This window comes from Ictalurus punctatus, chromosome 19 (assembly GCF_001660625.3).
Source record: "Ictalurus punctatus breed USDA103 chromosome 19, Coco_2.0, whole genome shotgun sequence".
Lineage (NCBI taxonomy): Eukaryota > Metazoa > Chordata > Actinopteri > Siluriformes > Ictaluridae > Ictalurus > Ictalurus punctatus.
The window spans coordinates 1,796,185-1,813,999 of NC_030434.2; the positions used below are offsets into that span (position 1 = coordinate 1,796,185).

The following is a 17,815-nucleotide window of genomic DNA, read 5'->3' on the forward strand; positions in this document are numbered from 1 at the left end:
GTTCTCCCCGTGATTTGGGGTTTCCTCCGGGTTCTCCGGTTTCCACCCCCTGTCCAAAGACATGCATGGTAGGCTGATTGGCATGTCCAACGTGTCCGTAGTGTATGAATGGGTGTGAGAATGTGTGTGTGATTGTATCCTGCAATGGATGTGTACTGTACCCCACCTTGTGCCCCATGCCCTCTGGGATAGGCACAAATCCAAGTCAAAAAAGGAACGGCTTCAGAAGAAGATCAGTGTTTTTGGAATATCCCAGCCCAGATCTAAATCCTATTGAAAAGAGATCTGCTCACAATCTAATAGATCTGGAGCATTTTTCCCAAAGAAGAGTGAAATAAAATTACCAAAAAAAGATGGGCTAAGTTGGTAGTCAACATTACTGTCAACTTAAAATTTTTTTTTTTTTTTTTTTTTTTTTTAAATGTTTAAAACCTTTCTGCCCTCAGTTTTGTCTTCAGTAAGTGAAAAACAGCTCAGTTGGGTTGAAGTCAGGTGACCGACTGACAGTTAAGAACATTCCATTCCAAACTATCAGTTTTGCGGCATTTGACTGAATCTGAGTAGAACGTATAGCTCTATACACTTCAGTATTCATCCTGCTACTTCTGTCAGCAGTCACAATCAGCGAGCACCAGTGACCCAGTTCCATTGGCAGCCATACCTGCCCATGCCATAACAATTCCTCCACCATGTTTGACAGATGATGTGGTATGCTTTGGATCATGAGCCCTTCCTTTCCTTCTCCATACTTTTTTCTTCCCATCGTTTTGGTACAAGTTCATCTTGAATCAGAACTGGTCAGGCTTTTTTAGCATTTTTTTTTTTTTTTTTTTTTTTTAGCTAATCTGGCCTTTCTGTTCTTGAGTGTTAACAGTGGTTTGCATCTTGAGATAAACCGTCTATATTTACATTCACTAAGGCGTCTTTTGATTGTAGACTTTGACAATGATACGCCTACCTCCTCCAGAGTGTTCTTGACTTGGGTAGATGCTGTGACGGGGTTTTTCTTCACCAAGGAAAGAATTCTGCAACCATCCACTTTAGTTGTTTTCAGTGGCCTTCCTGTTGGTCTTTTGGTGTTGCTGAGCTCACCAGTGCATTCCTTCTTTTTAAGAATGAACCAAATGTTTGATTTGTTTCTGCTATCTCTCGGATAGGTAGGTTTTGTTTTTTTAGCCTAATGATGGCCTCCTTCACTTACATCGACACCTCTTTGGACCGCATATAGAGAGTTCCCATGAACAGCAACCGAATGCAAATTCAACACTTGGAATCAACTCCAGACCTTTCATCTCCTTAATTTGTCTTGAAATAACGAGGAAACAGGCCACATCTGGCCATGAAACTGTTTATCAGTCAATTGTCCAATTACTTTTGAGCCTGTGAAAATGGAGGGACTCTGGAAAAAAAATGGCTGCAATGGTAGTGATGCTATGGCCAAGTGATGCTGTGCTCAGAAATGCTGGTTTCACCATGCTAACTCAATCAAAATACAATCCTTATAAATATACCATTCAGCAATAATGTTAAACGTATAAAGAACTAGACAATGTATCCCAATACATATTGTTTCTAATATACTGTACAATCATTAAAAAAAAAGTTTTTTTTTTTTAAATGTTAATTTTATGCATCCCCTGCTTGTTTAATCTCTAATGCCAACAAAGTTCACCCAGCATTCCCATAGCAAAAACAGAGAAAGATCCAAATACACACAATTTATAGAGCCTAGCTGGAGACATCCCTACTTAATTGTTTTAAATAAATAATTTTTTTTTTTATTATTACAATTACAAGCATACAGCTCAGCACAGAATTAACCTCACCTACAAGTAAGCACTTTATACTGGTGAGGCTGGCAGTGGAGCTGGAGAATATCCTGGAAACCATACACACACACACACACACACACACACACTGCATGACCACAACTTAAAGCCGTATTATATTAAATAACAGCATAATAACTGATACCAAATTGAGTATGCATCCTCAGGACAACCTTATGTACAAATGCTCCAAATCTGATTAATTGTATTTCTTATTCTTCACTACACTCACAGTGGTGGTATATTACAGTCTGTGTCTACAAGAGCTCATATTCAGATATGTAAGAATACTAAACCCCTTCTACCAAGGTGGAGAAATGCTTCAATCTGTGTGCTTCATGAATACACAACTACATAGACAAGGAAAATACCATGTTTATCTATAATTCATATAAATATAGGAATAATAGTTCAGCCAGAAATGCCATAGTACAAAATGCAAGAAATCCAGAGAGCCTGCAACTGGCTGACTTCTGTGAAATTGTATAGGGTACTAGACAATTCATAACTCATATCATTCATATCATTAAATTTTTGTGATGACTGGAACATGCCTGGGACTGTCAAATGCCTGTTGAATTTGGACTCGGCTGATATTATAGCCATATTGTTTTCAGTGAACAAGTCATTGTTAGAAACCCATTTACAGCCTCTCTCAAAGAAGCAGCATGCAAAAACGTCAACTTCACAGGACAAGCAGTTGCATGTTATAGCTCCCCCTATTGAAATATTGAGGCCAAAATTGGCAGCTCACTTGAGGACAGAGTACAAGAGCTTCAACATCAGTAACTGAGAAACATGCTGATCTTATATTTATTTATATATATATATATATATATATATATATATATATATATATATATATATATATATATATATATATATATATATATATATATATATATATATATATATATATATATATATATATATATTTATTTATATATATATATATATATATATATATATATATATATATATATATATATATATATATATATATATATATATATATATATATATATATATATATATATATATATATAGGGCTAAAAAAAAAAAAATCATTGCTCAGTCTGATCCTCATGAAACCTGTGCCATAAGGTTTCATGAGGATCAGACTGAGCAATGATTTATTTTTTTTTTTAGCCCTATATATATATATATATATATATATATATATATATATATATATATATATATATATATATATATATATATATATATATATATATAAATAAATATAAGATCAGCATGTTTCTCAGTTACTGATGTTGAAGCTCTTGTAAATATTTTGACACAAAGTTTGTGATGAAGTTTGAACAGACCCATGACCATGCTCTAGCTTACGTTAGATAAACTGGATTCAAATTGTTGTAGCATTTGTGCAGATTTGTTTATTTATACTTGTTTAAAAATAGGTTAAGTTTAGAAGGTGCAAAACTTTAAAGTGTGCTAAAATATGTAGATAGATAAATGGATGTACTCTGGGAATTACATTACAAATACAAATACATTACCAGTTATTAAACAGAACAGGCTTTACAGTGGTTGTTAATGTCATGGGTGCTGATGTGTATTATTTGTCTCTGTATTATAGCAACTGTATTAATATCCTGTATCCACTGGGCATGATTAGTTGTTCATGTCTCATTTAAGCTTTTAACATGCAAAGGAACATACGCACAATTACTTTTCTGTGCTGATTGTGGTCAAGTTGCACCATTTTGGATCAAATTATTTGGTGGAAAATTCCCATAATCATCTACTATAATTGGGAAAGCAGACCAGACAGAAATGCAATCCATTCATTCATTCGTTCTCAGCAAGGCAGACGAAATGACGTTGCTCATTTTTATTTAGCAGATTTAAATACAATGACCAAGTCTATCTTGGAAGGAAATCATTTCAAACACTAGTTTATCTGCTATGGTAGGAGAGAGTGAGATACATGGAGGACACAAAGAAATTACTGTTATATGTAAACATCCCAGAGGAACTGAACAAATGCTTGTCTAGGCATTGGCAGCTTTTCTTTTGCCACACAGAGAAAAACATTTCCTTACACAATACACTCGTACATTAAAAAAATACACTCGTTCGTTTCTTTTTGAGTGTGCTTACCTAACGTCAAAATAACATCCATATAAATTCAGAAATTGAAAATTATTTCATAATTAAGGAAGCATTTTCTCAGGAAGATGTGCAAAAAACCTCTACTGAAGCTGTACAATAAAGTGTGTGGGTGTCTTGTCTGGAAATACTACAGGAATCATGGAAATTGAAATAAAAGATTGGCTAAAATATTTCATGGTAAATTGGTCCTTTTATACGCATCTTCATGTAAATTCTGTACTCACTTAAAAATAAAAGAGAGCAGAAAAGAATAAATGCGCCAAGCATGGGGGGAAAAGATTTAAAAAAAAAAAAAAAAAAAAAAAAAAAAGGTGAATGTTTCAATTATACCAATAAGAAGATTGTTGAAATATTTTCCTGTTTTTTCTCTCTGTTTAATGCATCCTCCATAACATATCTTTGGACTGGCAGGACTTAGCGTCGGTATCCAAACTCATCTGCGTCATCCGCACGGAAATCTCCATAGCGCCAGATGTTGAGCTAAAAGGAAAGAGGTGCAAACGGTTCAAAGAAGGAACAAGACTTTCTTTTTGGGGAACATGTACAATGTGCAGTCAAAAAACAACAACCCAAAAACGAGTACAGGATGCACCAATGAAAGACAGGGGAGGGAGTTAGAAAGGGGCGAGAGGAAAGAGGGGGGGGAACGAAAGAGAGGCGGAGGACAGAAAATAGTAAAGCAAACAGAGAGAAGATAAACCCAACAAATATTTTCCTTCATTGCTAATAGTTTGCTGTTAGCTTTTCTTAGTTGTGGAATAGAGGTGTGCATTTTGATGGTGACTTGTGTATATTGAGAGGGAAAATGGGACAAGGGTGAGGGAGGACTTACCCTGGCACTCTTCGCAGACTCCTGGCCGTTTAGATACTCAGTCACCTAGAAAAAAGAAACAGTGCTTAGTCCAAATTTAGAGCAGGTGATACTTCCCTTTAGGTGCCTGAGACATACCACAGTACAGTCCTGACAACATGTTCCAGAATCCTTATCCTTAATACTGGTTTTAAAAGTTACAGTTTTGGTTAAACATGGCTACGTAGCACTTGGGACCCAACATTGATGATTTTTTACATTCTCCTTCTCCAGTCAGCCATACTGACCGTTCCAAAAATCCCCACTTCCCACAACCATGTGATCTCATGGCTTTTTTTTTTTTTGTTATACAATCAGACCATAATAAAACCCGACACCTCCCTTGGGCCTCTTCATCCGGACTGTACACAAGCGCATCATAGGAGAGGGGGTAAGTGAATGAGTAAGTATATCAACGGCACTTAAGCTCTTCTGGGAAAGAGTGCAGACAAACTGAATTTGAGTTTATGTAATCACTGCCAAAACTCTTCCCCTTCAGGCATCATATCATTGCATCATCAAGTCAGTGGTTTTAAAATCAACCATGTAAATGAACATGGCTGAGAAAGCTCTATGCCGGTGGTCTGGATGAATCATGAATGAATATGAGGTTACAGTGTGGATTTTCCACATTGGTGGCTGGTAGGAAGGTGGGGACCATGCATGCTTGATGTTTCAGCAGTTAAATGCCTGCTCACACTGCAGAATTTCATTTATTTTATTCACTTTTTGTTGACTCACTACATTCATTGGTGAATCGATGCATAAATCATGCAGATATACAGTAGGGGTATACAGTCGAGAGCTTCAGTTAGTATTCACATCAAACATCTGAATGGGGAGCATGTGATCTCAGTGGTTCGGACCATGGCATAGTGGCTGTTGTGAGATGGACTGGCGTGAGTAACCTCATGGTCTGATGAATCTCGATTTCTGCTGTGACATGCAGACAGTAGGGTCAGAATTTGCTGACAACAGTATGATATCCATGGATCCAACTCGCAAAAAAAGCAGTTTGCTAATGGGCTAGCTACATTTTATAATTTGCTTGTTACAGTGGCATGCAAAAGTTTGGGCACCCCTGGTCAAAATTTCTGTTACTGTGAATATTTAAGTGAGTAGAAGATTAATTGATCTCCAAAAGGCATAAAGTTAAAGATGGAACATTCTTTTCAACATTTGAATCAAGATTAGTGTATTTGTTTTGTTTTTGTACAATTTTAGAGAAAAGCAAAGGAGCATCATGTAAAAGTTTGGGCAGCCCAAGAGATTTGAGCTCTCAAATAACTTTTACTAAGGTTTCAGACCTTAATTAGCTCGTAAGAGCTATGGCTTGTACACAGTCATCATTAGGAAAGGCCAGGTGATGCAATTTTCAAAGCTTTATAACAACACTGACTCCTCAAACCTTGTAGCAACAATCAGCAGTCATGGGCTCCTCTAAGCAGTTGCCTAGCACTCAGAAAAATAAAATAATTGATGTCCACAAAGCATGAGAAGGCTATAAGAATACAGCAAAGCGTTTTCAGGTAGACTTTTCCTCAGTTCGTAATGTAATTAAGAAATGGCAGTTGAAAGGAATTGTGGAGGTCAAGTTAAGTTCTGGAAGACCAAGAGAACTTTCAGAGAGTCCCCCCTGCACAAGTATGACCTTCATGGATGAGAACATGGATGGAACAGAACAAATCCTTTCCTGCATACTCATCACAAAATTCAGTGTCAGAAGTTTGCAAATGAACATCTAAACAAGCCTGATGCATTTTGAAATAGAAAGTTAAAATAGAACTTTTTGGCAACAGTGAGCAAATGTATGTTTGGAGAAAAAAGGGTGCAAAATTTCATGAAAAGAACACCTCTCCAACAGTTAAGCACGGGGCTGGATCGATCATGCTTTGGGCTTGTCATGCAGCCAATGGCACGGGGAACATTTCACAGTTAGAAGGAAGAATGGATTCAATTAAATATTAGCAAATTCTGCAAGCAAACATCACACAGTCTGTAAAAAAGCTGAAGGTGAGAAGAGGATGGTTTCTACAACAGGATAATGATCCTAGACACACCTCAAAATCCACAATGGACTACCTCAAGAAGCACAAAACATCATCAAAAATCTGTGGATACACCTCAAAAGAGCAGTACATGCAAGACAATCTCACAGAACTAGAAGCCTTTTGCAAGGCAGAATGGGTGAAAATCCCACAAACAAGAATCGAAAGACTCTTAGCTGGCTACAAAAAGCATTTACAAGCTGTGATACTTGCCAAAGGGGGTGTTACCATGTATTGCCCATGCAGGGTGCCCAAACTTTTGCTTTGGCTTCTTTTCCTTTTTTGTTATTTTGAAACGGTAGAAGATGGAAATAAAAAAAGAAATCTTGTCATTTTTTAACTGCATGCCATTTGGAAATCTGGTCATCTTTTACTTACTTAGCTATTCTCAATTACAGAAATTTTGACCAGGGGTGCCCAAACTTTTGCAAGCCACTGCATAAAAAAAATTATATTGTTAAGGTATATTTAGTCAAAATATTACAATGCAAATTAAGGCTTGGATGCTGAAATCAGTACAGTAGCTGAGATAATGGGAAGACATGGTGCCATTATTTCTGAATTGAATATTCAATAAAAGGTTTAGGTATTTAATAACTGTAGAATATTATGGCCTTTAATGCATTACATGACGTGCATTAGATACATCCTTTAATTCATTACATGACACAAAGATGTGCATGCATAACCGTGACTGTAATGGCTGTATGTGTTATTGAATACCATGTATGCATATCTATGTACCTCCATAGACTACACATATACTCTGCATTTTGTGCTGTGAAGGTTAGATATATTTTGCATGTTTTATAATAGTGTTGCACTGTATTTGAATGTAAATTATTTTAAGGCACCTATTAACATCTGGCCAGTGACTACAGATGGAAATTAGACTTTTTTTTGGGCTAAGTCTGGCTCATTTACAATACAGTTGATACTGTTTATTAATGAGCGCTGCCCATGACGAATCAATTAGCAAATAAATAAATACATACAATTAGGAGAAAACCAGCCCTGATCTGATTTTGTCTACATGTTTCATGGCCTTTTCTCTGCAGTTGAGACAGGTATAATGTAAATCCCTCACCATTTTCTGCAGATGCTTCTCTTTGCGCACGTCCACCATGACCAGGCCCTCTTTGACCAAGCCGAGGCCCACATCGTCTTTGGAGTCTGTGAACTGCAGAGTGACGTGAGGGCAAGAGGTGCCACCATACTCCACATTTAGCAGACACTGTGTGTTCTGGATGTCCCTCACCACGCAGTCCACCACGTCAGCCCGTGCATCCTCCTGGAGGAGGCGAATCGGAATTTCAGCATTTATCATTCATTAATTAATAATACATCACAATGATAATAGTCTTAAATCATAAATGGTCTTAAATAATGGTAACAAATTAGCAAAGGCTTTCTGTGATAATGTTGTGATATGATGATAATTCTGAAAATTATTTCAACAATGTGCAAAAAAAAAGGAGGTGTGTGACAGAGTGAAAGTGAAAGTTATAGCGCTTTTAGACCCTATTAGAATAGAAATGTTTTCCTTGGGAACAAAGCAGCATTCAGTCGGTGTTTGTGCATGTACTTACATCTTGAGGGACCAAGATAAAGGCAAAGCAGTATTCTGTGGCCTGTGCAGGCAGGGTACGGATACCGAAGGCAGAAGGAAGAGCTGCTAGACGTACAGAAGACAAGATCTCTCTCTGTAGAATGACACACACACACATACACACACACAAAGAGGCTCTATTTATTAACCAAAGCCTTCGACAGGCAGAAAGAGTCATTAATCTGAAGACGGGAGGAGAGAGCTTTACTACTTCCACCCCCATTAGGGACAACCCATTATTCAAACCCTTCTAACAGCCATGTTAATAATATACAGGCACGGTTACAACTATAAAACCGGATATACTACTTAATTCCCTCATTTAAAGGTAATTAAAATTACAGTTACTTTAACTGTGTATTCACCACCCACTGACACACATACGTGCAATTCATTATTACTCACGTTGCCATAGTCTATGTAGAACACGTGAACCTTTGCTGCAGATTCAACCTTCTCCACTCGAGCTCTGTACCTAGAGAGAGAGAGAGAGAGAGAGAGAGAGAGAGAGAGAGAGAGAGAGAGAGAGAGAGAGAGAGACACACACACATAGGGAAAATAGCAGTAATGAGAGGGACCAGGACAAGAGGGGAGAGAAAGATTCAAAACTAGTAAAGGATAAATGTACTTGTGCAGCCATCTCTGAGCACTCTGATGACTGGAGGGCAATAACTGCATCAAACCTCCCTGTCATGTAGCCTCAGATACGGATAATTAAAGTCGCTTTCTAGCAAAATACAAAGGAATATTACATGCACTGTTGAAGTGATGTCACCAGACCTAATATTTCTCTTGCAGACTCGCCCAACTATAGCAACTACAGCTGACATACTCACTCGCAAGCCTGCCGAGCAACCCCTGTCCTTCAGGGATCTTTCACATATTACTTTTTCAAATTTAAACCTCCATAAGGCAGAGCTGAATAGAAATAGTTTGACACAGTACCCAAAACAAGCCCTTGATAGCGTTCCCCGTTCAGTTCTCTCAGCATTTAGAGAGCAGTTAGGAGACAATTCGAAGCTCCAAATTCTGGCATGGTGCTCCTGTTGCTCTCTGTATTTCTGTGTGCTCATTTTACTAGGATATACATCTTGTGATTTTTTTAAGTGCTTACCATTCCCCATCAGTGAACTTGGCAATGCAGTAGTCCCCTCTTTGTGGGGTGAAGGCACCCTCCACAGGTGGCTGTTCTGCAATCTCCGCCCGCATGGTCTCCATCAGGCTTTCTAGCTGTGCACCTGCACAGATTCAAACAAACAGAAAAAACATTATTTGCTAAACATTAGCAAAGATCTAGAGGAGAAACAGACAATACTGAGCTGACGAAAACAATTATTCCACCAATCAAAGATGGCTGCCATTGGAACAATACAATGTTCAGCTACATTTGTGAAATTATGTTCGTTAGAGTTTGTAAGTCGAATGACCCTAAACCACATCAGCCGTGCGAGATCATTTAGTCAGGCGATGCAGGGTGTGTCGCCAGGTACAACACAAACTCCACAGTTAAATATGCAGATGACACTTCTGTGGTAGGCCTGATTCACAACAGTGATGAGATAGCCTGCAGGAAGGAGGTGGAGCTGCTGGTGGATTGGTGCACCGAGAACATCAAGCGCATCAAGAAGGTTCATCAACGCCTACACCCCCGGATTCTCACCCATTTTTTTTTTTTTTTTTTTTTTTTACAGCATCAGAGTCTGGTACAGCAACTCCACTGTGGCTGACCTCAAAGATCTGTAACAGGTGATCAGAACAGCTTAAAGAACATGAAAAGATGTCTGGGGAGAGCCCTCAGTATCACGAGTGGACTGAGTGAGAACCCACTCACCCCAACCAACACCTGCTCACTCCCCTACGGGAATGTCAACACATGTGTCGCAATCACAAAAACAAAGTAAGTACGAGCCAGTTTTTCCTCATTTCCGAGCCAGGGATTGGTCAATTCAACATAATTACAGGGTTTCAGTTGATGTAAAATGATTGTGCTACAGCTTATAGCACACTGTAATGTTATGGGGTGATCAATATATTTTCAACATTTAGAAATAGATATTCATGTTCATTTTATCTAATGGCTACATTACAGCTATCCAGAGTGTCCATTAGACACTGCTTACACTCTGAACAGAAGGTGAGCACAGATTCTTTTGCGATTACAGAGTCAAAGCATTTGCTGTAAATGAATTGTAAATGATTTTGCTTTATATAGTACCCCAACTGTTCAATCTAAATGAAACCGATTTCCTCTTTTAGTGCTTTATGTCATTATCTGCACATTCGCCTCAGAATGCAATGGCACCATGGTAGCCCGTGTAACGGAGTCCCTGAATGTGTGTATGACTTACTTGTACATAAAGACGTGCCAGGAACAAACCAGAATAACCAGCACAATAGTGTACAGACAAATTAGTCACAGGCATACAGAAGGAAAGCAAGCAATTATACAGCAATTGAAAAGGTACTTTGGCCCAAGTGTGACATTTCCTAGTAGAGCTATAGTATTTTCTTCAGTAGGGAAACTAGCTTGGCAGCTCTGTTCAAGTACAGTAAATTGCAAACTAGTCTTAAAAATCAACATGAAAATGAATCATGATAAGATCGTGGATCATGATTCAGACTTAAAACATTTTTTTAAAAATTGTGATACGATATTTTTGTCACATCACCCACCCCAAGGCGTCGATAAAAGATATGTGGAAGAACCACTAAGAGATGCTCAACTCCCAGTAAGCAGGATTCAAACTAGTCATTTGGTTACTGAACGGCATATTGTGTCTGTGTGTGTGTGTATTCTGTCAGTGATAGGTCAGAAGGTTATAAAAACAACACGAGCCTTTCCAGAAAATAAGGTTTTCCTATTTGGAATCTATTCTTGTCATTTCTGGCTTTGCGTAAGAGCGTGCTACAGAGAGGAAATTAGAGCACTCGTGCAAGACTTATTTAGCTTCTATTCACAGTAGGACTAAGACTAGGGAGGAAAGCATGGAAAGAGACAAATCACAGCCTGTGTGCTAAATTACTGCTTTGTAAGATGGAAGCAATTAATGACATTGTGCCGCTGGGAGAATTTTGAGCGTTTTTGTTTACATCGGATTTCCAGAATTACTCATGAACTCCTGCAGTGTAAGGAACTCGGGCACATGACATGCTTTCAGTTTCCGCTGCTTCAAAAAAAAAAAAAGGCACACTTCCTCAGCAAGCTTAATCGAACGGTCTCTTGCAAAAGGAACGATCCTAAAGGTTTAAAGAAAACTGTCTCACATTGATACTGATAAGTGCTTAATACAAGTTAAAATGGCATTATTAATTCAGGGGAGACAAAAAAACAAAACAAAACAATCCTAGTCTAACCAACAGTATTGCTGAGGCTCCGTATGTCAACATGGAAAGCCTGTAGAGATACCTAGGTCCTAGTTGGCAAAGTTTATAACAGCATTTGTTATACAGCATGGGTAAAAAGAGGGCCAACTACAAGCTAAAAGACAGACCTGAGAATATAAATCGGATTGGATGAGAAAAACTGCAGTCACAGCATACTCAATATACTAAAATGTGACGTTCCTACACAAAAGGTGTAAAGGTTGGCGGGTCTGGTACACTTAGTTTGTGCCTAGCAGTTTCTGTGCCTCATTTATCAAACTGGGTATGAAGAGATTTAAAACACAACTCTGAGCAGATGGTGAAAACATGCTGGAAATGTAAAGTAGTTCAAGTAACTAGCATGTTAGTACTGTAATGCACATACGGTACTACTGTTTTTTCGTTACTGTTTTAATACCGCCTCAAAATCTTTTCGGGAATATTCCTTAACGAGTCCAAAATAACAAACTGTTTTTTTTTTTTGGAAGTACTGTTATACTTCCATGCTGATCGCTGATGACCAGTGACTTATTACTCACCAGTTTCCACGTCCTGTGCGTAGAAGTGCAGGCCGTCTGTGATTTCGGTGACGCAGACCGGCCTGTACTTGGCCACACGTTCCTTCACTTCGGACAGCTGGGCTACCTCTTCTGTTGGCTTTTCCTCATAATTGGCCCAAATCTATCAAATTACCAAAAAACAGGTTTCAATGTACTGCTTTGTGGCACTTTTAAATAGTCGATAACTTTAGTTGCTATGAGAGCCTTAAAGTTACAACTCTAATGATGCTCATACTCAAGTTTGTTTTAAAGCACTTAGCACTGGTTAACTCTCTAGCACACAGTTATAGAAGAGTAATTATTTATAAATCGCGCTATCTGGTGTCACCCAGATGAGGACGGGTTCCCTTTTGAGTCTGGTTACTCTCAAGGTTTCTTCCTTATATTCCCGTATGCCGTGTGTGTGTTGCTTCGTGGATTCATCCAGCTCCACTGACCATCCCAAAAGGGTGAAATCAGCACAGATGCATGAACATGTTTGTGGTATTAGCACTGATGTATGTTGAAAAAGATAACAAGGTGTTAGCATCTTATTTTACTAACAAACAAAGTCCACAAACAAAAAACATGTTAAATATATGAGAGTGAACAGAGAAATCTTAGCAAAGTGTGTAAGAGAAAGTGATGGAGAGATGGAAAGAGAGAATGCATTTAGAAGTGCGATTGGTTAAGGATCTATGAATAGCCTCGCTCTGCACTGAAGACTTTTTTCTAAGCAGGTAATGAAGAAAATTAATGAGCTGTTAAGTGAATCATCAGCCTCGGATCTGCCAGCTTGAACCCGTCTTCTGCACACAGCTTATCTTGGGAGTGTGTATGTGCACGTGTGTGGGAATATGTGCGGACGCCAAAACCGATCTTACCACTATAAGAAAATTGCAGAGTAACAGAATAATCCTGAAGGTCGACCTGATATTATCATCAAAATTGAGAACCGATTTGCAATGATGCCACAGCCCTTCATGAACGACAGCATAATTTCACCCTTTTCACACCTTTCTCTTTGGTGTGGGTAAGGACACCTCATTCTCTCCTTTCACTAAGCAATCACAGGCATCTGTCAGTATCTGCAATAATGAGTCTTCCATGCTGGCAGTTTTCTATTTTAAAACATTTGTGCGATACCACCCCGTAGAGGAGGTGGATCTACAAAGTATGAAGACAATAATATTTAATGCAGAATGCCTTTTCAGAACTAAGCTTACCAGAATAGCTACTTGAATAAGATCATTATTTTAACCCTTTTGATCTTAAGCTAGTACTGCTAAATATTATCTAAAATGCTTATTGTAAATGAGACTATTACTAATCAGGGATTTAATCTACCGTGCATGTGTGTGTGTGTGTGTGTGTGTGTGTGTGTGTGTGTGTGTGTGTGTGTGTGTGTGTGTGTGTGTGTGCACGCGCACGCACACTAACCTTGTCTTTCCTCTGCCTGGCCACATCTTCAGCAGACAGCAAGGTTTTGCAATAGGAACTGCGCTCAGCTGTGAAGTGAACCTTCGAGAGAGAGTTCTCCACCAATGCCACAGATAGGTTCACCCCCTCGATGTGAAGCCAACCAATGAAGTTGCCTGCTTTATCCATGCTCTCCACCTCGACCTCTACCTGAAACAAGAAACAAAGGAGAAATTAGTACATTTGTGAAAGGGAATGGGAAAGGTGCTGGACTTCAGCCCGTGCTTAATTCGAAAGATGCAGAAACACTGTTTTCATACACTTGCACTTTCCCTATTCTATGGCATGTCTGGTAAAAAAAAAAAAAAAAACCCTAAATAAACCCAGACACATTCAAAACTCAGCTGTTGGGAGTCCTTTTCACACAATGCTCAGCACATGTTACACCTGTGCAAACCAGAAACACCTCTGCAGACTAACCGTAACCCTGATATTAAAGCTCGCACTCGAACAACACACATCCCTAATACAGGACTGTGGTTCAACTGGAGTGATGATTGGACAGCCATCACACCACAGAAGAAAGGGAAGTACCACATTGTTTTCCGTCTGACAGCTGATATGTGTGAGTGAAACCCATATTGTTTAATTAAGACAAAGCCCTTGTTGTGACAACCAGATGTACTCACCCACGGCATGCTGAATCGAGAAAGTTCTAGGAAAATGAATCTATTTGATATACTGAAACTCTTTCACACATTCACATGTTGAGAAAGACGGGCAATAAGGGCACTTCACATTTTGATCTGATAACCATGGTTACTCGAGATGGAGTTAAGCATTCCATCTGCAAGGTAAATAACTATCATGCATGAGAGGCAGTGGGTGTTGGGCTCTGCTATGACAGATGGGCTCTGTGACGAGCCTTGAGATTCTCAGTTAACTAATGCTGGGGGAGTGTTCTCTCGCACACAAGCACACTCTCGCCCACATGCACACGCTGCTGCTCCAATCCATAAGAAGTCCCCTAGAGCCTCAGTCAGGACCCAGGGTGAGAACATCAAGGTAGGCAGGACTACAAATTCCTGGGTGTTCATCTGAGCGACAGGTTGGGGGTGAGAAGTACATGCTGGCAAGAAGGGCCAAAGACAACTCCATTTCTGAGGAGGCTGATGTCCTTTGGTTTAAACAGGAACCCGGTGAACACGTTCTGTGGCGTTCTTAGACACGTTCAAGTCTGCAGTATCAAGTACCATCTTTTGGGCTGCTCTTTTAAGCTCTCATCCCTATGAGCAACCTCTCTGGTGTTACATGGAGCAGATACTCCTGATCATCTTTGTTCATGATATAATTCTATACAAAACAATGGCTGAACTCATAGTGGTACCTATATCAGTAAAGGTAACCTATTATCACACGATTTGCAAGAAGATGTGCATTACAACAAAATAAAATCAGGAAGTGCTGCTAACTGCCTCCTCACCCCAGCTATACAGCACTTCACCACCACTGTTAAATCCTGCACTGCAGCAGAAAACACTTTCCTTTAAAATGTCACAGTACTTAGTTTAAGGAGATTTATAACAGTTTTCAATATATCTAGGTCATGCCTGTACAGCAGCTTTCATGGATTAGGACTATATGCAAGCTACTGTACATTCATCTACTGGTGCAAATTATATTTCACTTTGCTCAGTTCCTGGATCTCTAGACAAGGTTGAGAAAAACAGCAAGATAAGACTATTTAAGAAGAAAAAAAAAAAGATTTTCCATATTCAAAAATTATACACACAGTCACAGGTCTAACTCGGAAACTAGGAAAGAAACACATTGGAACTGAACCCATTACTGAAGCGCACACTGCATTACTGAGGACACACTGCGTTAGATGACAGACCCCATCTCCTATGCCCGTGGCACTTTCTGCACCCGTGTTCCCTCATAATATCAAGAAAATAATATAAGCATGTTGTTCATTCAAATAAGCTCAAACCTCCAGTAAATCATAATTCATAATGGTGCTACTGATCTATAAACACATCTATTAGTGGCAAGGAGGAGCTGCACTGCAAGTTCCATCCACTTCCCATTTTCTGATTTCCAGTTCTTGACGCACGGGTGGCTTTGTGATGGGAATGACGTTAGCACTACAAAAGGGAGATGACCCCAAAATGAACTTGGCCCAAGGCTTACAACACTGAGCAAAGTGGATTTAAAAAAGGCATGTACTGTGGCTCGTTGATTTGGTAGGCACCTGGTGTAATCTCATCATGTGATAACTAGGTATTTACTTAAATGTTGGCCACATGAAGTGGCCAAAAAAAACCCCCCCAAATAATTACATTCCAGTGGAAAAGTGCTGATAAATTCATCCACGAGATGTCCACTCTACTAACAATAATCTTGGATGGACGCATGAACAAACAATCAGAAAACATAATGCCTCCAGCACCTGGTAGTGGAGACTTAAAAAGGAAGGGGGGGGGACCCCAAAAGAACTCAAAATCGCTTGATAAAAAGAATAATACTGAAAGACTGTTATTTTAGATATTGGTTACAAGTTGCACTTTCAGTCTGATTTAGATGCAACTCGGTAGGAGACACGGTGCAGCCTTTCATTATACGAATACTAGAGGTTCTAGAAATGCTTTCAGTGGGAAAAACCAACTCGTGCCACCACCATCATTGAGCAAAGGGGAACACCAGTAAGGTTGATTTTAAGGGACATGGCTGCAGTTTCATAATCTAGCTTGTGCCTCAAAGACAAATAGAGCTGGGCATAATGAAGGTCATTGGTAGATGGCTTGGCTAGAATGTAAACCCATAGACAGACTGTCCCTTTAAAGAGAAACTTAGGTCCTGGCATTTAAAAATAAATAAATTCACATATGCAAAATGTAAAGCTATAGACAGCAATTACTTACTCCCCTCCCTGCCCCCCAAAGCCATGCTATTCACAAATGTGCACTGCATCATTACATTACATTAGCGCTCTGAGCAAATGTTTCAAAGCTATTGAAATAGACAAAGAGGGGAAAGAGAGAGGAGAGAGGGGGGAGAGAGCGACAGAGACAGATAGGAGAGATATGATAGAGACAGGTAAATGCTCCATCCTTGCACAGCCCTCTCCCAGTCCCAGCTAAACCAGTGTTACACACCCTGTCTAAGGAAATGGTATCACCCTGTGCCTGTTCCATAAGTACTTTTGGGTGCTACAGAGTGTGACCCAAGTCATCCATCAGTTGGACTGTGGGTATCTGTAAAATCAGGGCGAGCTGTTTTATCTCACTGCAGTCCACCCCCAGCCAGTCTGCAGCTGCAAAATAGCATTATGCAGTCCTGAATCCACCAGGACAAGATTTTTATAGGGCAAATCTGTATTACTTAAAGAATTCCAAGAGCCCAGAAGTGCAAGAGGGTGAGAAAGGGTGAGATAGCAACAGAGGGTGAGAGAGAATGTTAATGCACAAATAAAACGGCATCAAACCAATGCACTGCTTGAAGCAAAATGTGCCAGCAGTACATTTGCACTTCCACTGAAGGACAAAAGGGGGAGTGAGAGCATAAGCCTGTGTCTCATCTGCTTGCTACAATGCAGCGGAACAAAGATTGAGCCAGAAACAGCAGCAAGAGAGAGAGAGAGAGAGAGAGAGAGAGAGAGAGAGAGAGAGAGAGAGAGAGAGAGAGAGAGACGAGTAGGGAGGGAGAGACTTTCAGAGAGAATGAGAATGCTGTTGCCGTGGGGATGCACTTTTTCCTTGCCAGAACAGTCCTCCAGCAGCTAGAGCCAGGCGCCCGGGCAGCCAACAAGGGGATGAGCTCTCCAAAACTGCTCTCAGCTAAGGACACTCATCTCAGCTCCATACAATACAGATCAATGCAGCGTCATAGCAGGGGAGGAGAAGGTCTCTCTCTCTCTCTCTCTCTCGCTCGCTCTCTCTTTCTCTCTCATTCAAGGGAACAAGAGAGCATGCTTGAGCGCAAGTGACAGCTTTCTGCAGTGAACAAGCCTTAGCGGATTC

The 17,815-nt window shown here is 39.6% G+C and overlaps 1 protein-coding gene across 1 annotated transcript in view; it reads right to left on the reverse strand.

Moving 5' to 3' along the window:
* Nucleotides 1-3,669: 3,669 nt before the first annotated feature.
* The window catches only part of snd1 (staphylococcal nuclease and tudor domain containing 1), a 59,692-nt gene continuing 45,546 nt past the window's right edge, over nucleotides 3,670-17,815 (reverse strand). Inside the window, exons 17-24 of the mRNA XM_017493842.3 lie at nucleotides 13,815-14,003; nucleotides 12,375-12,516; nucleotides 9,587-9,710; nucleotides 8,878-8,947; nucleotides 8,453-8,566; nucleotides 7,951-8,154; nucleotides 4,798-4,842; nucleotides 3,670-4,445 (exon numbers count right to left, since the gene is read on the reverse strand). Of these exons, the coding sequence (XP_017349331.1) occupies nucleotides 4,380-4,445; nucleotides 4,798-4,842; nucleotides 7,951-8,154; nucleotides 8,453-8,566; nucleotides 8,878-8,947; nucleotides 9,587-9,710; nucleotides 12,375-12,516; nucleotides 13,815-14,003 (954 nt within the window). The 3' untranslated portion in view covers nucleotides 3,670-4,379. The remainder of the gene's footprint in view (nucleotides 4,446-4,797; nucleotides 4,843-7,950; nucleotides 8,155-8,452; nucleotides 8,567-8,877; nucleotides 8,948-9,586; nucleotides 9,711-12,374; nucleotides 12,517-13,814; nucleotides 14,004-17,815) is intronic.